General features: G+C 52.4%; 1 protein-coding gene across 5 annotated transcripts in view; it reads right to left on the bottom strand.

Moving 5' to 3' along the window:
- Nucleotides 1–21558, bottom strand: part of gdpd5b (glycerophosphodiester phosphodiesterase domain containing 5b) — a 317896-nt gene that overhangs the window by 184165 nt on the left and 112173 nt on the right. For all 5 annotated transcript variants that reach the window (XM_072477424.1, XM_072477426.1, XM_072477422.1 and 2 more), the window contains exon 2: nt 16011–16181. In XM_072477424.1, coding sequence (XP_072333525.1) covers nt 16011–16127 — 117 coding nt within the window. In that variant the 5' untranslated portion in view covers nt 16128–16181. The remainder of the gene's footprint in view (nt 1–16010; nt 16182–21558) is intronic.

Below are 21558 nucleotides of genomic sequence, written 5' to 3'. Positions count from 1 at the left end.
AATCCCCGTGACATCACTAGAGCGCCATCACGTGATCCAATCTTACTTTCACATTTGCTTTAAGCAGCAGAATAAACTAGACTCCAAGTGTCTCCAAGCTACAGAATACAAGACTGGTCTTTGTGGTGATCTGCCTGTAAGCAATATCATAGAGGGATGCTGTGCGGCCTCCAACCAGTAGGTGGCGGTACAGACACACCATGAGGTCGCAATACAGTGGTCATGTGAGAAGAAACTCCCATATAAGTGGGGGCACATTCGGCCATCAGCGGATAGTTGTAGGAGATGGTAGTAAGACATATAGGTGAACAGTCGGTGCTAGGTGTAGTTCCAGAGGAGTACAAAGAAACTCGGTGATAACTTGCTCTGCAACAGATCGCTATCTTACCACGTGTGATTCAATAAAGATCCTGGTTTGGACAAGTCAAGGTGTATGGTAAATTCCTTTGCAAGACATCGAAAACCAAACACAACACGTGCTTCATCTTAAGAAATGAACCCACAATGTGTTTACCCAATCCCTGAGGAGTGATTGCTGTCTTGTACTTTATACAGTAAATTAGCCCAAGGTATTATATCATTATAATAACATGCCCTGGTGGTCAGCAGCGGTAGGACAAGTAGCAGCAGGATTAAATAACGTGGTGAACAGTCTTAGATTGTGTTGCATGGAATGACAAAACCGCGAATGTTTTGGTCAGACTGCAATGAAGTCGCAGCATCAGGGAGTGTATAAAACATGACCACGAAGGATAGCTTCAGAGACACAGCGAGGCGTTAGTGATCAAGTGAAGAGCTGGGAAGCAGACCGGTCCCTCATGCCGAGATTGCAACATGCGGCCCGTCAGTTCCATGGACTCTGCTTTGTGGATGCCTGCGGGTGTGACGAGAAGGCCGCCAACGTGGGCATTCACACCTGGGGGGCACTAGCCAAGAACGTGGAGAAACGGCAACATCCGTCTGTGGGCATGAGCGTGTGTCCGTGACGATCACTGGCTGCAGCAGCTTGGCAATGGCGCCGGCATCAGAAACGGCCGCCCACGGCGATACCTGGCAACCACTTCATATCCGGCACTTGCCGCTCACAGGCTGGTCTCTTCGAACATCAGCGGAAGTGGCACCCATGTGAAACGTCGCCATTCCTAAAGGATTTGCTGCATGCCCACCAGGTCGCATAGATGGAAGTACGTCAATGGTGTCAGAGAGCCACAGGCAGCTGCGATGATACAAAAAAAACATTCAAAGGGGATGCAAGAGCGTGTGGGAGAGGAAGCGATCCTAAAAAAATTGAGACATCGGATGCAGAGCGAGAGAAGAAGAGCAAATCTAGCGTAAGGCTAGCGAGAGGGTTGGCGCAGGGCGGGCACGAGGGGAGCGAGCACGGCGGAAGGACGTAAGAGTGAAAAGAAGAAAGTGTCTGAAAAGAGAAGCAAAGGAATAAAAATGAGGTCGAACGGGCGAGTGAGACAAAGGAGGGGGGGGGGGGGGAGGCAGATTGCGAACGTGTGATAATCCCCACACGATAAAGCAGAGAGATAGCTCTCACCATCCAGACTGCAGTGAGTGACACGAGGTTATAAAATGTTCCTTTATAATAACAGCCAGGAAATCACATCAGGAACTGAAACACGTTCGCTCAAAGGCAGCAAGGTCACTCGGCAACAAGGAGTCAGGCGACAGCTCCTGATGAATGGAAAGGGGGTCAAGAGGGAGGCGGGAGTGCTGGGAGGTAGTTGCCTCACTTAAAGGAGCCGTGGCACTCCTGGGGGAAAATATTGGTTTGGATTATTTGATCATTTGTTTGTGCTGCCTATTGGTGATTCATACTCTTTGGATTATTTGTCATTGATGCAATATTCCAGGAAAAGCAGAGAAAGCAGAATCGGTGAGCCAAGCCGGGTATCTCGTTACCCAATCATCGCCAAACAGCTTGGAAAACAAAGAAAGAGTTATTTCTACAGCACAACCTTGTGACGTCCCAAAACACAAGCACAAATAGTTCAAAACCTTTGAAACATGGTGACCGTTGTCATTGAGGAAATGCAGAAGCCAGTCTACGCACAGCAAGCTCCCACAAACAGCAGTGTGATAATGACCAGATCGCCTGGGTTTTTTTTTTGAGTGTGTGACATGTTGGTTGAGGGATAAACATTGGCCGGGGAAACCCTCGCCCGACACACACAAGCACAGGAATTTAACCGGGGTTACACTTTCCAAACAGAGGTCCCAATGTTATCTGTGTCACAGGGCTCAAATGAAAAGACAGAAACTGCCCCGGGGGGGGGGGGGGGGGGGGGGGAGAATGAATCCAAGAGATTGAACAAAGGGAACTACTACCCTTGTGCAGGATGTGCCAGAAGAGGGTCGCTGCCTTGGGGAGGCACAGTGGGAAGTAGAGTGTGGACAGTGTAGGGACACCAGGACAGGCCTGAAGGAAAGGCAGCAGACATAAGTTCAGAAGCGATACCTTCTGTGTTGACTGGAGCCTGAAGGGAGTTGGTACCTTTCCAGCATCTAGGTCATTGTCCTCGGCCTGGAATGGGAGGGGGTGGTGTAGTGGTGATGTCACTGGCCCCGTAACCCAGAGGCTCACGCCAAAGCTCTGGGAACAGGCGTTCAAATTCCACCGCAGTAACCTGTGGAATTCCATTAATAAAACCTCAGATTTCTTTTTTAATACCTAGGGCGCAATTCTCTGGAACAATTTCCAAGGTCATTTTTGGCGGGAGTTTCCTGCCAACTCTGCCAGCGAGTTGCCCACCGCTATTCAGTGACACTTAGTTACTTCTTTGGCCCCTTGGGAGTTTCTCTCTGGTTTAGCCCACACTTTTCAGCACTGGGGAGCTGAACTCGGGGATCAGGGGCAGTTTGAAAGGGTGCCCTGATCTCTAAGTGAGCTTGTGGATCCCCCACCGACCCGTGGACAATGTCAACCCGCCCTCCCCACATACATTGGCACTACGCCACCCGCCCCAAGAGAAGACACCCCGCTATGGGGTGCATGGGCCCACCCCCCTGTCAGGCCCCCCTCCAGCCCCCTTGTAGCACCCTCTCCTTTCCAGGACTCCCACCCATCACATCCCCCCCCCCCCCCCCGCAGTCCCCAGGAGGCTCCTACTTACCTGCCCTGCCCACCCCACCCTTAAACCACCCCCCCCCCATCCTCCTCTCACGGGGATGATCCCCCTCAGCCCCTGACCCTTGGCATTGCCACCCTGCACTCGGACACTCTTGCACTAACACCCTGGCACCCAGGAAGTGCTCCAGCCAGCTTGGCAGTGCCAAAATGTCAGCTGGGCAGTACCAAGGTGCCCATACTCCAGGGGAAGGGCCAGGGGGCCAGCCTGCACTGGCCCAGACCACCCAGGCTCCTCCAATGGCCTGGGAGGGCCCCCTCATCCCATTCTGCCTGGTCCACGTTCTTGTGAACCAATACTGATTGGCGCCTGGCTGCAGCCTCGCTGACGAGGCTGGAGAATCGAGGGAGGCCGCGGTATCCTGGTGTGTAGGCCTTAAGTAAGGACCATTTGGACCCGCCCCTTTTGGCAGAGCTCTGATTCAGATATCCCACGTGACTTTGGTGAATCCCGCAAGGCCCGGAGTCTGTCGGGAGGCCTCTTCCAGGATTCTCTGCCCTCATTGTGCACTTGCTAGACCGCACCGTGGCCAGAGAATCACGCCCCTAGTCTTGATAATGGCGACAATTATCGTTGATTGTCCTTAAGGGAAGGAATCTGCCATAATTACCTGGTCTGGCCTACATGTGACTCCAGACACATAGCAAGTGATTGACTCTTAACTGGCTTATCAAACCACTCAGTTGTACCAAACGGCCACAGGAAAATCAATAAGAAATTAAACTGGACGGACCCCTCAGCATCGGCCGAGACCCCGGAAACATCAACAGCAAACCCAACCTTGTTCACCCTGCAAAGTCTTCCTCACTAGCATCTTGGGCTTGTTCCAAAATTGGAAGAGCAGACTCAGATTAGTCGAGCAACAGCCTGATATCGTCATACTCACGGAATCATACCTTACAGACAATGTGCCAGACACCACTACTGCCATCGCTGGGTATGTCCTGTCTCACCAGCAGTACAAACCCAGCAGAGGTGGCGGCACAGTGGTTTACATTCGGGAGGGAGTTCCCTGGGCGTCCTCAATGTTGACTCCAGACCTCAAGAAGTCTCAAGGCATCAGGTCAAACAAGGGCAAAGAAACCTCCTGTGGATTAGCACCTACCACCCAGGCGATTTTATTTCAGCTACTCATTCTCACTAATCCCTTGGTTCTTTTTTAAAAATAAATTTTTAGAGTACCCAATTATCTTTCTTTTCCAATTAAGGGGCAATTTAGCGTGGCCAATCTACCTAATCAGCACATCTTTGGGTTGTGGGGGTGAGACCCACGCAGACATGGGGAGAATGTACAAACTCCACACGGACAGTGACCCAGAGCCAGGATTCGAACCCGGGTCCTCAGCACCGCAGTCCCAGTGCTAACCACTGTGCCACATGCCACCCTTTTCCCTTGGTTCTTTAATATTAGAATCATAGAATTTACAGTGCACCCTACCCAAGCCACACCCCCACCCGATCCCCATAACCCAGTAACCCCACCCAACACTGAGGGCAATTTTGGACACTAAGGGCAATTTAGCATGGCTAATCCACCTAACCTGCACATCTTTGAACTGTGGGGGGAAACCGGAGCACCCGGAGGAAGCCCACGCACACACCGGGAGAACGTGCAGACTCCGCACAGACAATGACCCAAGCCGGGAATCGAACCTGGGACCCTGGAGCTGTGAAGCAATTGCGCTAACCACTATGCTACCGTGCTGCCCTGATATCTCTGGGAGGTTTTTACTATCTTCCTCTGTGAAGGCAGACACAAAATATTTGCTTAGTTTATTATTAATAATAATAATATTAGTATCACAAGTAGGCTTCCATTAACACTGCAATCTCTGCCATTTCCTCATTCCCATTTGCACCTTCTCCTGTCTCTGCCTGTAGGAGACCCACATTTGTCTTTGCTAACCTTATTCCTTCTCCACACCTTTGGAATAATTTACCGTCTGTTTTTTGTGTTTCTGACTCATTTACTTTCGTAGTCTATTCTCTAATTCTTTGTCATCCTTTGCTCCCTCAGGATTAATACCTTTTACTGGCAACTTGAAAAGTCTCTTCCTTTAATCTAATACGATCTTTTAACTTCTCTTGTTAGTCACAGTTGACTCACTTTTCCGGTTGGGTTTTTGCCCCCGAATGGAATGTGAATTTGTTGCAAACGATGTATTCATTCTTTAAATGCGAGTCATTGCCTGCCTACTATCATACCTTTTCAAGTAATTCCCCAATTTATCACAGTCAACTTGCCCCTCAAACTTTCACAGTTTTCTTTGTTTGGATTTAAGTTCCCGGTTTCGGAGAGGACTACATTGTTTACAAACTCAATGTAAATTCTCATCATTCTATGGTCACTCTTCCCTTTCCAATGAGATTATTAATTAGCCCTTCCTCGTAGCACAACACTAGATCTAAAATAGCCTGCACTAGAGTTGGGTCCTCAACTTGCTGTTCTAGAAAACCATCTAGCATCCATTCCAGGAATTCATCCTTCACATCATTGTGCTAATTAGGTTCACACACAGCACGGTAGCACATTGGTTAGCACTGTTGCTTCAAAGCTCCAGGGTCCCAGGTTCAATTCCCGGCTTGGGTCACTGTCTGTGCGGAGTCTGCACGTTCTGACTATGTCTGCGTGTGTTTCCTCCGGGTGCTCCGGTTTCCTCCCAGAAATCCCCAAAGACGTGCTGTTAGGTGAATTGGACATTCTGAATTCTCCCTCAGTGTACCCGTACAGGCGCCAGAGTGTGGTGACTAGGGGCTTTTCACAATAACTTCATTTCAGTGTGTGTAAGCCTGCTTGTGACACTAATAAAGATTATATATTATTCTTATTATCATGGAGTCTGCTTATTACTCCTCTGGAACTTGCACCTAGCACTGCCCATTCATTTGTAAGTCTTACTACCCTCTCAATCGTCTTCTGAAGATGGCTGGATGTGCCTCCCTTTATACCGGAGTCACAGGTCACATGACCTTGGTCTCGGGACCGCATTGTGTGTCTGTAGCGCCACATGCTGGTTGGAGGTTGCACACCATCCATCTATGATTTAGCCCATAGGTATATCACCACAAACTCCACCCAAGCAGATGCTATATTTTCAGCTTCCAATCCAAGATCCTCGCTCACTAGTGTACTGATCTCATCCTTTAATGACAGTGCTACCCAGCCCCTTTTCCTCTTCTCCTAACCTTCCTAAATATCGAATATCTTTGAACATTCAGTTTCCAGTCTTGGTCACCTGCAGTTACATCTCCGTAATACCAATTAGATCATGCCTGTTAACTTCTATTGGTGTGGCAGCACGGTGGCGCAGTGGTTAGCACTGTGGCCTCATGGCGCCGAGGTCCCAGGTTCAATCCCGGCCCTGGGTCACTGTCCGTGTGGAGTTTGCACATTTTCCCCGTGTTTGCGTGGGTTTCGCCCCCACAACCCAAAAATGTGCAGGGGTAGGTGGATTGGCCGCGCTAAATTGCCCCTTAATTGGAAAAAATGAATTGAGTACACTAAATTTTTAAAAAACTTCTATTTGTGCCGTCAATTCATCGACCTTGTTGCAAACGTGGTGTCCATTCGGATAGAGTGCTTTCAATTTAGTCTTTTTATTATTTTTGTGAGCTCTAGCCTTACCTCTTGGCATAGTTTGTACACGCTGCCCCTTCCTGCCAGATCATTTCCCTTATTGCTACCTTGCTCTCTTGCCTTACCCTCTCTCGGTAATTAATTCCCTTTTGTGATCAAAATGTTGGAGTTGTTCAGGAAAGGCTGACTGGCAGTCAAGAATCATCCAATTGGATGTTAAAGTGTCTGTGGACTTTCTGATTGGTGTGGGGAGGGGGGGGGCGGGAATTCATGAGATAGACATGTTGGGTGTCCAATCGCAGTGGAATCATGAGATGAAACATACAGAATTTGCTGAAGTAGAATTCTGATTGGATCATAGCAATAACTAACCAAGTACAGACAACTTTGCATTTAAGCTGCTGGATCTCACAAGAGAGGATTGTCCTAGAATCCCGACAGGGCAGAAGGAGGCCATTCAGCCCATCGAGACTGCACCGACCCTCTGTGCCACCATGCTGCCTAGTCCTGCAGGGAGAGATTTACTAGAGTCCAGGAGAATAGGTGTAGCTCTCATTGAAATGTACAAATTTTCAGAAATCTTGACAGGGTGATTGGTGAAAGGTTATTTTGCCTATTTGGAGAGTCTTAATGTGGTGACATAGCCTCAGATAAGGGGGTGTCAAACATATTGGACTGAGACGAGGAGAAATTTATTTGGTATGGCGAAGAAAAATAGAGAGTGAGGGTGGGGGGGGGTGTTTTGGGGTTTGATGTGTGATGGTTGTTGTATATAGGGGGTCAATCACGCGCAGGAAATGTTATATGGGCTGGGGGAGAGAGACTAGGCCGCGACAGGAGCTGCACCAGAGGGGGCAGGGCAGGCTTTGGAAAGCGTGGGTTTTTTTCCCGCGCGCGGGAAGAAAGGCGGGAAGGGGAACGAAGGATTGATTGGAGAATCCCACACGGGGGGGGGGGGTCAAAGGGATGGCGGGGGAAGCCGGGGTCAGCAGGTGTCAGCAGACTTACGGGAGTGATATGGGGGGAGCAAAAAAGCTAGACAGGGGTCTAGCGGGGGGGGGGGGGGGGGGGGCGAGACGGGGGGGGGGGGGGGGAGGGGGGGGGGGGGGAAAGGGTTGCTGCTGCACTGGCCGAAAGGGAATGGGACACAGAAGAGGTGGTCGGGACGGAGGTCGCCCGCTGGGGGACTGGAGGGCGAGGGAGATGTGGACACGGGCCTGGCCCAGAAAAGGAGATGGCTAGTCGGCGGGGCGGTGGGGGGGGGGGGGTGAGAGCCCCTCCAATCCGGCTGATAACGTGGAACGTGAGGTGCCTGAATGGGCCGGTGAAGAGGGCTCGAGTGTTCGTGCACTTGAGGGACTGAAGGCAGACGTGGCAATGCTCCAAGAGACACACCTGAAGGTGGCGAACCAGGTCAGGTTAAGAAGGGGATGGGTAGGGACAGGCGGCGGCCAAGGTGCTCAGGGGGTTTATGGATCAGATGGTGGGAGTGGACCCGCGGAGGTTTGCAAGACCGCAGGCCAAGGAATTTTCTTTCTTCTCCCATGTACACAAAGCCCACTCCCGGATAGATTTCTTTGTTCTGGGCAGGGCGCTCACCCAGAGGGTGGAGGGGATGGAGTATTCGGCCATAGCCGTTTCGGACCACGCCCCGCACTGGGTGGAAATGGGGCTGGGAGAGGAGAGGGACCAATGCCCGCTGTAGCGGCTGGATGTGGGACTGCTGCAGATGAGGTGGTGTGTGGGAGGGTGAGGGGGTGTATCGAAGGTACTTGGAGGCCAACGACAATGGGGAGGTGCGAGTAGGGTGGTATGGGAGGCGTTGAAGGTGGTGATCAGGGGAGAGCTAATCTCCATCAGGACTCATAGGGAGAGGACAGAGGGCATGGAAAGGGAGAGGTTAGTGGGGGACATTTGAGAGTGGACAGGAGATACGCAGATGCCCCGGAGGAAAGATTACTTGGGGAAAGACGACGGCTCCAGACGGAGTTTGACCTGTTGACCACGGGGAAGGCGGAGGCACAGTGGAGGAAGGCGCAGGGGGCGGCCTAAGAGTACGGGGAAAAGGCCAGTCGGATGCTGGCACACCAGCTCCGTAAAAGGATGGCAGCGAGGGAAATAGGGGAATCAAAGATGGAAGGGAGCCACGGTTCGGAGTGTAATGAAAATAAACAAGGTATTCAAGGCCTTTTATGAGAGCTGTACAGATCCCAGCCCCAGCGGGGAAGAGGGTATGAGATGATTCCTAGACCACTGAGGTTCCCGAGGGTGGAGGAGCAAGAGGTGGCTGGTTTGGGGGCACCAATCGGGTTGGAGGAGCTGAGCAAGGGTTTGGGGAGTATGCAGGCGGGGAAGGCCTCGGGGCCGGACGGGTTCCCGGTGGAGTTCTACAGAAAGTACGTAGACCTGTTGGCCCCGCTACTAGTGAGGACCTTTAACGAGGCAAGAGAGGAGGGGACCCTGCCCCTGACAATGTCGGAGGCAACAATTTCTTGATTCTAAAGCGAGACAAGGACCCACTGCAATGTGGATCGTACAGGCCGATCTCGCTCCTCAATGTGGACGCTAAGTTATTGGCAAAAGTGCTGGCCACGAGGATTGAGGACTGTGTGCCGGGGTGATTCACTAGGACCAGACGGGATTCGTAAAGGGCAGGCAATTAAACACTAATGTGCGGCGGCTCTTAAACATGATAATGATGCCATCGGAGAGGGAAAGGCGGAGATAGTGGCAGCTATGGACGCAGAAAAGGCCTTTGACCCGAGTAGAGTGGGAGTACCTCTGGAGGTGTTGCGTAGGTTTGGGTTCAGGGAGGGTTTATCAGCTGGGTTAAGCTCCTTTACAGAGCCCCGGTGGCGAGTGTAGTGACGAACCGGCGGAGGTCGGATTACTTTCGGCTGTACCGAGGAACGAGGCAGGGTGCCCCCTGTCCCCCTGTTGTTTGCATGGCGATCGAACCCTTGGCCATATCACTGAGGGAGTCTAATAAATGGAGGGGGGTGGTCCGAGGGAGAGAAGAGCATCGGGTGTCGCTATACGCGGATGACCTGTTGCTGTACGTGGCGGACCAAATAGAGGGGATGGTGGAGGTCATGCAGACTCTTAGGAGTTTGGGGAGTTCTCGGGCTATAAGCTCAATGTAGGGAAGAGTGTATTACAGGCGGGGGACCAAGAAAGAGGGATAGGGGACCTACCGCTGAGGAGGGCGGTGGGGAGTTTTCGGTATCTGGGGATCCAGATAGCCAGGAGTTGGGGGGCCCTACATAAACTGAATCTGACAAGGTTGGTGGACCAAATGGAGGAGGACTTCAAAAGATGGGACATGTTACCGCTCTCGCTGGCGGGTAGAGTGCAGTCGGTCAAAATGGTGGTCCCTTCCGAGGTTTTTGTTTGTGTTTCAGTGCCTTCCCATCGTGATCACCAAGGACTTTTTCAAGAGAGTAGGTAGGAGTATTATGGGGTTTGTGTGGGCGAATAAGACCCCGAGGGTAAGGAGAGGGTACCTGGAACGCAGCAGGGACCGAGGAGGGTTGGCGCTGCCAAACCTGGGGAGCTACTACTGGGCAGCAAATGTGTCGATGATCCGCAAGTGGGTTATGGAGGGAGAGGGGGCGCATGGAAGAGGATGGAGATGGCGTCCTGTAAAGGAACGAGCTTGGGGGCGTTGGTGACGGCACCGCTGCCGTTCTCGCCAGCAAAGTATACCACGAGCCGGTGGTGGCGGCAACGTTATGGATCTGGGGCCAGTGGAGACGGCACAGGGGTGCAGTGGGAGCCTCGGTGTGGTCCCCGATCAGGGGTAACCATCGGTTTGTCCTGGGGAAGATGGACGGGGGATTCCAGGGCTGGCATCGGGCGGGGATTAGAAGAATGGGGGACCTGTTCATTGACGGGTCATTTGCGAGCCTAGGGGCACTGGAGGAGAAGTTTGAGCTACCCCCGGGAAATGCATTTAGAAAAATGCAGGGGAGGGCTTTTGTGAGGCGACAGGTGAGGGAATTCCCGTTGCTCCCGGCACAAGAAATTCAAGACAGGGTGATCTCGGGTGTATGGGTCGGGGAGGGCAAGGTTTCGGCAATACACCAAGAGATGAAAGAAGAGGGGGAAGCGCTGGTAGAAGAGTTGAAGGGTAAATGGGAGGAGGAACTGGGGGAGGAGATCGAGGAAGGTTTGTGGGCTGATGCCCTGGGTAGGGTTAATTCCTCCTCCTCGTGTGCCAGGCTCAGCCTGATACAATTTAAGGTGGTCCACAGAGCGCACTTGACGGGGGCGAGGTTGAGTAGGTTCTTTGGGGTAGAGGACAGATGTGGAAGGTGCTCAGGGAGCCCGGCGAACCATGTCCATATGTTTTGGTCATGTCCGGCACTGGAGGGGCTCTGGAGGGGAGTGGCAGGAGCAATATCTCAGGTGGTAAAAGTCCGGGTCAAGCCAAGCTGGGGGCTAGCAATATTTGGAGTAGTGGACGAGCCGGGAGTGCAGGAGGCGAAAGAGGCCGGCATTCTGGCCTTTGCGTCCCTGGTAGTCCGGCGAAGGATCTTGCTAATGTGGAAGGAGGCAAAGCCCCCCAGCATGGAGGCCTGGATAAATGACATGGCTGGGTTCATAAAGTTGGAAGGATTAAGTTCACCTTGAGAGGGTCTGCGCAGGGGTTCTGCAGGCGTTGGCAACCGTTCCTAGACTATCTCGCGGAGCGTTAGAGGAAGGTTGGTCAGCAGCAACACGGGGGGGGGGGGGGGGGGGGGGGAGCAGGAGATAACATGAAGGGTGGGGGAAACTGGCACGTGGGCACGTGCGGGAGAGAGCCAGTGTATAAAGCTATGTAAATATATCATTTTGCCATGTATATATCTTGCTCAGTGCGTTTTCGTGTTATTTTGTTACCGGGGGGGGGGGGGTTATTGTTTGTAAGGGGGAAAAATTGTGGTGTTGAAAAACTTTAATAAATATAAAAATATTTTTAAAGAAAAATAGAGACATGCTGTTGAAGTTTTTCATCTTGCACGCATCAGGACAGATGAACAAATGCCAAATTTCAAAGGCAACATTTGTTGCATGAGAAAAAAGGCTGCTGATTGGGTTGGCAAGTCGACCCCGATTGGCAGAGGAGCTAGCATAGAAAATGCACCTTTAAACTATCGTCCCCAACAGGTTGGTTTAATTTTTTTTTTTTTAAAGGTGCAATGCCTGGTCATGTTCCTCTTGTCTGCAGCGGTCCCTGCGTATAAATATATGTAGCTTCAAGCAAGCAGAGGCAAGCCTGACTGATAATCTTAAATTAGAGAAATTTCTTCACACAGACGGTTGTGAATCTTAAAAATTCTCTAACCTAGAGAGCTGTGGATGTGCTGAGTGTATCAGCCCAGATTTATGTCCTCAATTCCACAGGAGTGGGGATTGAACCCACGACCCTCTGAATCAGAGGCGAGAGTGCTACTCACTGAGCCGTGGTTCACACCAAAGCCAGGAGCCCCCAACACTCCTGGTGATTCCTGCTCTGAAGTCTGGCCGTAAAAGTCATGGAACAAGGCCAGATTGGTTCAGCTAGGGTCTGTCCAACAGGCAGAAGAAGCCCCATGAGACAGATAGTTAAAGCAAACTGTGCTTGCTTGGATGTGCTGCTGAGGGGCTATTAGTGTCTATTAGACTAACCAGGCTGACTGGAAAGAGGCAGCTTACGAATATAAACAAAGTAACTTACTCAGCTTCTCAGAAGACTTTATTTTCATAATTATATCCACCCATTGCCTCAGAGAGCAACAGGGCCTCAATTGGAAAAGACAGCCACCCATCTCATCGCTCTTCTCCCCAAACACCCCCTTCCTCCCCGGCCTAATCAGATCTCCCACCTCATTGCCCATCAGTTCCATCTCCTGCTCCCCTAAACATTCCTTCCACTCCCCTCTTTCCTCATACATTCAGCACTCAGCACCTTCCCCCCACCCCAACATGTCCCCCGCCCCCCCTCCCAACCTTGCCTCTGCCCCAACATGCCCCCGGGGCTGCTACCCCAGACCCCTCTCTGCCCCAACAGGCCCCCTGGCCCCTCCCTCCCCACCTCAAACACGTCCTCTGGCCCCTCCCCCACCCCACCTCCCTCCACCCCACCTCCCTCCACCCCAACATGTTCTTGGCCAACCCCCCCCCCAAACAGGCCCTCGGCCCCTCCCTCCCCACCTCAAACACGTCCTCTGGCCCCTCTCCCACCCCACCCTTCTCCGCCCCAACAAGCCCCCTGGCCCTCCCTCCCTCCCCACCTCAAACACGTCCTCTGGCCCCTCCCCCACCCCACCACCCCAACATGTTCCTGGCCACCCCCCCCCCCCGCAAAACAGGCCCCCTGCCCCTCCCTCCCCATCCCACACAGGTCCTCTGGCCCCTCCACCCCAACATGTACCCCGGCCCCTCCCCATCCCACCTCATCCGCCCCCACCCACCCCCAACATCACCCCCCGCCCCTCCCGAAGGTGTCAGTAGCTCGCTGACTGGAAGCAATCAGCTGCTTTATATTCCAGGAGCCTCAGTTTGTTCAATCAGACAGGTCAAAGACACAGTAAAAATTACACTGAATTGCACACAAGAGGCTGTAGGGAAAAGCGAGCGGAATGCCACAAAACACGGCATCATTCAAACCCGGATTGCAACCCACCTTTAGCAAGTTTGCTGATGATACAAAGCTAGGTGGGAAGGTAGGTTGTGTAGGGGGACACGGGGAGGTGCCGGCGGGTCACGGGGAGGTGCCGGGGGTCACGGGGAGGTGCAGGGGGTCACGGGGGTCGCGGGGAGGTGCCGGGGGTGACAAAGAGACTACAAAGGGATATAGAGGGGACAAAAAGATGACAGATGGGAGTTTGATGTAGGAAGTGTGAAGTTATTCATTTTGATCCTTAACAATAGAAATGCACAATTTTTGAATAAAGGTGTAAGTGTTGACGTACAAAACACTTGATGTACTTGGGCAAGGAACTTAAAAGTTGACATGTAGGTAAGGCAGGCAGGCGGAAGGCAAATTGCAGGTTGGCCTTTATTGCAAGCAGACTGCAAGCAACAATCTCTCCCTCAATGTCAGCAAAAGGGGGCAGCACCGTAACATAGTGGTTAGCACTGCGGCTTCACAGCAGGTTCGATTCCCCGCTGGGTCACAGTTTGTGCGGAGTCTGCACGTTCTCCCCCGTGGGTTTCCTCCGGGTGCTCCGGTTTCCTCCCACAGCCCAAAGATATGCAGGTTAGGCGGATTGGCCATGCCAAATTGTCCTTGGTGTCCAAAATGTTCGGAGGGGTTATTGGGTTAGGGGGATAGGATGGAAGGGAGGGCTTAAGTGGGTCGGCGCAGACTCGATGGGCCGAATGGCCTCCTTCTGCACTGTATGTTCTATGTAAAACTAAAGAGCTGGTCCTTGACTTCAGGAAGCAAAGTACTGTGTACACACCCCTGTCGGCATCAATGGTACCGAGGTGGAGATGGTTAGCAGCTTCAAATTCCTCGGGGTGCACATCACCAAAAATCTGTCCTGGTCCACCCACGTCAACGCTACCACCAAGAAAGCACAACAGCGCCTATACTTCCTCAGGAAACTAAGGAAATTCGGCATGTCCACACTGACCCTTACCAACTTTTACAGATGCACCATAGAAAACATCCTATCGGGCTGCATCACAGCCTGGTGTGGCAACTGCTCGGCACAGGACCGCAAGAAACTTCAGAGAGTCGTGAACACCGCCCAGTCCTTCACACGAACCTGCCTCCCATCCATTGACTCCACCTACACCTCCCGCTGCCTGGGGAAAGCGGGCAGCATAATCAAGGACCCCTCCCACCCGGCTTACTCACTCTTCCAACTTCTTCCATCGGGCAGGAGATACAAAAGTCTGAGAACACGCACTAACAGACACAAAAACAGCTTCTGCCCCGCTGTTACCACCAGACTCCTGAATGACCGTCTTATGGACTGAATTGATCTCTCCGCACATCTTTTCTACTGAATAAGACAACACTCTGTATGCTCAACCATTGCCTGTGTCAATGTATTTACATTGTGTATTTATGTCTGTCCTGTGTGTTATCGGTCTTATCTGTACACAGAGCAATAATTTTCACTGTACCTCGATACACGTGACAATAAATCAAATTAAATTCAATTCAGAGCGGAGTACAGGAATAAATCAGGTTTGCTATGATTGTACAGGGCTTTGATGACACGAGCTGTAGAATACTGTGGGGCATTTTAGTCTCCATATTTAAGAAAGGACATATTTGTACTGGGGACGGTTCATGACATTGTGGTTCCTGGGACGAGGAGGCTGCACTATAATAAGAGGCCGAATAAATTGGGCTTATATTCTCTGGAGTGAAGATGAACCATACAAAATTCTGAAGGGGCAGGATAGGGTGGAGGAGGTTCCTTTTCTAAATACTCTTTCCTGGACAGCATGCACTGAAATGAGGATATTTAATATTCTCCGCATTCACAAATAGATTAGAATGATTGTGCCTGTTCAATTAGAATTTTGCATCACAGCGTTATGCTTTAATCAGCAATAGGAGAGAATGCAGGCTGGTTGGGAAAATTGGACTGGAATGAGTGGAACATGATTGCAGTATGAGCGACTTAGAAATAGTTCTCGGGTCGGAATAAATCCTTTCTTCTGGTTCAGCCGGTGGTTGCCCACTCGCCCTCTTGGATCTGAAGAACCAGGTAACCAAAGTCAAGACACTAACTGCAGAACACGTGTGTTACACGTCAATAATTTTAGTGGGATCACCCAAGTTGTTCAACTTCAGTTGTCCCATCAAGACATCACCGCTTCAAACAATGCAAGGCGTGTTGTATGCACGTGCTTAACCTTCTACAACCCGGCTTTGACCTGAAGAACGTTTGCAAAACTGAACGGTGTTCACAAGACGTCACGAACAAGGTAGACCCGACGCAGGTGATCCCCAGCTTCAACCTTCCTCGAATCCAACGGACAACGTCAAACCACATCGGCACAAATGGCGGCAGGCATGAATATTTGGTCAACAAATGGACAATTGAAACCTCTCAGTGTGCGACTGTTGTCACCCCCAGAACAGACCAAAGACTTAGTGCCAAATGAAAACAGGGGTTCACGGCGATTCCCCCCTCTATTCCTCACGCAACCATCTGCACAATCAGAAAACCATAGTTGTTGCTCTGCATCCATCAGAAAGAGCGAGTTGTTCACTCCCAAATATTGCCTCTGCACACAAATCTTAAACGCCGCTTCGGAGGAGGGGAAGGTTGCGGAAGGGGGGAAAAAAAGAATAAGCACGCACTGACCTTGGTCGTACTGTCGTGGGACCTCTGGTATCGTTTCCACCTGCAGCCATAGATTCCAGTCAGGCAAGACAAGCATAGCTGGGGCTCATAGTACTGAAGTGGTTGATGTTTCACCATGCTCCTTCGATGCTTCCGGAGGGGATCTCAGCAACCCATCAGGTCACGGGACTCCTTTGTGAAAAGAAGATACATCGTCATCAAACACGATGGAGAAAACGTTCTGGACTCCACATCGAATCAGATCAGAAAATCGAACCACACACAGCACGGTTAGCAACCTCGACCCGATCGTGCTCTTCGACCTCCCGCTGCTCTCTCCCAGCAGCCCTGGAAATCTTTTCATCGAGTATTTATGCAGTTTTTAAAAACTTAATTGCCCCCCGTGATCCCGCTCCCACCAGGCTTTCAGGATACGTACTCCAGTTTGCAGAGAGCACTGCGGAAAAATGTTTCCTCTCATCCCCTCTGGTCCTTTTGTCAATTACCTTAAACTGACCCCTCATGTTACCAGCCTGTTGCTTAGTGGGGAGATAGTGACATAATGGCGATGTCACAGGGTCAGTAATCCAGAGGCCCTGACTAATGATCTGGGTGGGGGTACGGTACAGGTGCAAATCCCACCACAGCAACTGGGAGAGTTTCTCCAGAGCAATTAGGGAGAGGCAATAAACGTTGCCCCAGTCAGCAACGCACACACCGCTTGAAACAAGAATTTTTTAAAAAAGGTAATTGGTCCAATTGTTTGCGATTTTGAAAGCATCAGTCAAACGTCCCCTTAACCTTCGGCGTTTTGATAACACCACCAGCTCAGAGACTTCCGGTGGCGGGGATGGTGTCGGGGGCCGCATATTCGGAACTTTCCCCCGCTGGCCAGGCGGATATTTTGGAGAAGAGGTGCAAAGAAGGTTACACTCCGCTGAGGAGCTGGGTGGATGGATCCGTGGACCAGAAGTGAGTCTAGAAGGAAGGAGCTGCAGGAATAAGAAACTCTTCGTGAGACACAGGGGAAGATGGCGGAGAGTAAGGGATTGGCCCGACCAGCCCAATGGTCAACCGAGCAGTTGGTGGAATTTGTGAACGAAACGTTCAGCCAATAGAGGGGGGAGGTTCAGGTTGGAGACCCGGGGTCGGGTGATCCAGAGGTGGAGGAGGCGGGTGGGGGAGCACGAGGCGCAAGGTTACCTCGCTGGCGGACGAAATTGGGATGTTGAGAGAGACCCAGAAGCGGCTGAAGGAGAAAGTGGAGGATTTGGAGAACCGCTCGCGGAGGCAGAATTTGAGAATAGTGAGGATGCTGGAGAGCATCGAGGGAGCGTTCACTGGCTCTTACTGCAAGGTCGGATTACAAGAAAGATTGAGAAGAAAGAGTCGGGGTTAGGGGGATGGGGATGCAAGCGGGAAAGTGAAGATGAGGCCACAGAGCAGTCAAGGTGTTGGACGGAGGGGGGGGGGTGAAGGTGTAGGGCGGGGGGGGTGAAGGTGTTGGACGGAGAGGGGTGAAGGTGTTGGACGGGAGGGGGTGAAGGTGTTGGATGAGAAGGGGTGAAGGTGTTGGGTGGAGGGGGGGTGACAGTGTTGGACGGAGGGGTGGGTGAATGTGTTGGACGGAGGGATGAAGGTGTTGGACGGAGTGGGGGGGTGAATGTGTTGGACGGAGGGATGAAGGTGTTGGACGGGGGGGGGGGGTGAAGGTGATGGACGGAGGGGGGGGTGAAGGTGTTGGACGAGGGGGGGTGAAGGGGTTGGATGGAGGGGGGGGGTGAAGGTGTTGGACAAGGGGGGGTGAAGGTGTTGGACGGGGGCGGGTGAAGGTGTTGAACGGAGGGGGTGGGGGGGTGAAGGTGTTGGACGCGGGGGGTGAAGGTGTTGGACGGGGGGGTGGGGGTGTGAAGGTGTTGGGCGCGGGGGGTGAAGGTGTTGGACGGGGGGGTTGAAGGTGTTGGACGGAGAGGGTGGGAGGTGAAGGTGTTGGACGGGGGGGTTGAAGGTGTTGGACGGCGGGGGGGGTGAAGGTGTTGAACGGAGGGGTGGGCGGGGTGAAGGTGTTGGACGGGGGGGGGTGAAGGTGTTGAACGGAGGGGGTGGGGGGGTGAAGGTGTTGGACGGGGTGGTGAAGATGTTGGGGAGGGGTGAAGGTGTTGGACGGAGGCGGGGGTGAAGGTGTTGGACGGGGGGGGTGAAGGTGTTGGACGGGGGGGTGAAGGTGTTGAACGGAGGGGGTGGGGGGGTGAAGGTGTTGGACGGGGGGGGTGAAGGTGTTGGGCGGGGGGTGAAGGTGTTGAACGGAGGGGGTGGGGGGTGAAGGTGTTGGTCGGAGGGGGGGGTGAAGGTGTTGGTCGGAGGGGGGGGTGAAGGTGTTGGACGGAGGGGATTGGGGGGCTTGAAGGTGTTGGACGGAGGGGGTGGGGGGGCTGAAGGTGTTGGACGGAGGGGGTGGGGGGGGCTGAAGGTGTTGAACGGAGGGGGTGGGGGGGAAGGTGTTGGACGGAGGGGGTTGGGGGTGGGGGTGAAGGTGTTGGAAGGAGGGGGTGGGGGGGTTGAAGGTGTTGGACGGAGGGGGTGGGGGGGGGTTGAACGTGTTGGACGGAGGGGGTGGGGGGGGCTGAAGGTGTTGGCAGGAGGGGGTGGGGGGGGCTGAAGGTGTTGGAAGGAGGGGGTGGGGGGGCTGAAGGTGTTGAACGGAGGGGGTGGGGGGGAAGGTGTTGGATGGAGGGGGTTGGGGGTGGGGGTGAAGGTGTTGGAAGGAGGGGGTGGGGGGGGTTGAAGGTGTTGAACGGAGGGGGTGGGGGGGAAGGTGTTGGATGGAGGGGGTTGGGGTGGGGGTGAAGGTGTTGGAAGGAGGGGGTGGGGGGGGTTGAAGGTGTTGGACGGAGGGGGTTGGGGGGGTGAAGGTGTTGGACGGAGGGGGTTGGGGGGGGGAAAAGGTGTTGGACGGAGGGGGTGGGGGGGGGGGAAAGGTGTTGGATGGAGGGGGTGTGGGGGGAAGGTGTTGGACGGAGGGGGTTGGGGGGGTGAAGGTGTTGGACGGAGGGGGTTGGGGGGGTGAAGGTGTTGGACGGAGGGGGTTGGGGTGGGGGTGAAGGTGTTGGAAGGAGGGGGTTGGGGGGGGGAAAAGGTGTTGGATGGAGGGGGTGTGGGGGGAAGGTGTTGGACCAAGCTTGAAAAGCAGTTGTCCAAAAATCTCTTCATACCATGTTGAAGTCGAGTCTGAGGAGTTTTCCTTTCTGTCCTGTCCAACTCATTAAAGCGGACTATCCGGCCATTATTCCCCTCCAAGTCACTCACCACCCTGACTTGGAAACTTATCGGCCGTTCCTTTACCGCTGCTGTGTCAATATTCTGGAACTCCCTCCCTAAGAGCACAGTGGGTGTACCTACACCACACGGACTGCAGCGGTTCAAGAAGGCAGCTCACCACCGCCTTCTCAAGGGGCAATTAGGGATGGGCAATAAATGCTGGCCCGGCCAGCGATGCACAGCATCCTATGAATGAATTTTTAAAATGTTTATTCGACTAAAACTGACGCTCGTGGGTCGGTCAGTGACTTCACATTCAAATTGCAGCTCGTCATCAATTGTTGTTGGACATCACTGCACCAAATGATCAAGGAATCAAAGTGTGCTTTTAATTAAGAGCTTGCGCAACATTAAAATGAAACCAGAGACACTGTAACAAAGACAGATATCTGACAGAACGGAGCTGAGCTGACTGAGAAACGATATGTGGCATCCACAGCCACATCCCCAATAGTCCCTTCAGTCAGGAAATGTGGGAGGTGGATTGAACATGCTAAATTGCCCCTTAAAAAAAACACTGGTTATGTCACAGCTGGAGATCCGGTCACCGCACTACAGGAAGGATGCGATTGCACCAGAGGGGCCCCGCAATGCTGAGTACTTAGCCCCCTACTCTACTCCCTCTACATTCATGACTGCGTGGCAAAACTTGGTTCCAACTCCATCTACAAGTTTGCTGACGATACGACCATAGTGGGCCGGATCTCGAATAACGACGAGTCAGAATACAGGCGGGAGATAGAGAACCTAGTGGAGTGGTGTAGCGACAACAATCTCTCCCTCAATGCCAGCAAAACGAAAGAGCTGGTCATTGACTTCAGGAAGCAAAATACTGTACACACCCCTGTCAGCATCAACGGGGCCGAGGTGGAGATGGTTAGCAGTTTCAAATTCCTACGGGTGCACATCTCCAAAAATCTATCCTTGTCCACCCACGTCGATGCTACCACCAAGAAAGCACAACAACGCCTATACTTCCTCAGGAAACTAAGGAAATTTGGCATGTCCACATTGACTCTTACCAACTTTTACAGATGCACCATAGAAAGCATCCTATCGGGCTGCATCACAGCCTGGTATGGCAACTGGTCGGCCCAGGACCGCAAGAAACTTCAGAGAGTCGTGAACACCGCCCAGTCCATCACACGAACCTGCCTCCCATCCATTGACTCCATCTACACCTCCCGCTGCCTGGGGAAAGCGAGCAGCATAATCAAAGACCCCTCCCACCCGGCTTACTCACTCTTCCAACTTCTTCCATCGGGCAGGAGATACAGAAGTCTGAGAACACGCACGAACAGACTCAAAAACAGCTTCTTCCCCACTGTCACCAGACTCCTAAATGACCCCCTTATGGACTGACCTCATTAACACTACACCCCTGTATGCTTCATCCGATGCCGGTGCTTATGTAGTTACATTGTATATGTTGTGTTGCCCTATTATGTATTTTCTTTTATTTCCTTTTCTTTTCATGTATTTAATGATCTGTTGAGCTGCTCTCAGAAAAATACTTTTCACTGTACCTCGGTACACGTGACAATAAACAAATCCAATCCAATCCAATGGGGATTCAGGGTGCTGCCTGGGTTGGGGCGTTTCAGCTATGAAATGAAATGAAAATCGCTTATTGTCACAAGCAGGCTTCAATGAAGTTACTGTGAAAAAGCCCCTAGTCACCACATTCCGGCGCCTGTTCGGGGAGGCTGGCACGGGAATTGAACCGTGCTGCTGGCCTGCTTGGTCTGCTTTCAAAGCCAGCGATTCAGCCCAGTGTGCTAAACCAGCCCATAGTGACGAGAGGCTGGTTAGGCTGGGCTTGTTTTGCTTGGAGCAGGAAGCTGAGGGGGGCCCTGATTGCGGTGGACTAAATTAAGGTACATAGATAGGAGGGGTCAATAATGAGGCGGCGTAGATTTGAGACAAAGGGCAGGAGGTTGAGAAGTGAAGTGAGGAAATACTGGTGGGAGTCTGGAACTCGCTGCCTGAAAGAGTGGTGGAAGCAGAGACCCTCAGAACATTTAAGAAGCATTTAGATGAGGACTTGTCAAGGTCTGGAAAATGGGATTCAAATCGTTAGGTGCTTCATGGCCGGCAAGAACTCATTTGCCTCCTTCTTTGCTGTAAAAACACTACTCTCTAACTCTAGGGTGTTTCTTTTTGTCGGAGAGTTGAATATCAGAGGCGTCATATTCACGGCAATTGGCAAAAGCTAGCAGTCGAGCCAAGATGTTTTTAAACACGGAGTTTT

The sequence above is a fragment of the Scyliorhinus torazame genome, chromosome 15, assembly GCF_047496885.1.
Source record: "Scyliorhinus torazame isolate Kashiwa2021f chromosome 15, sScyTor2.1, whole genome shotgun sequence".
Taxonomy (NCBI): Eukaryota; Metazoa; Chordata; class Chondrichthyes; order Carcharhiniformes; family Scyliorhinidae; genus Scyliorhinus; species Scyliorhinus torazame.
Note: the sequence above shows the minus strand (reverse complement) of the source record. Positions and strands in the feature narration are given on the sequence as shown.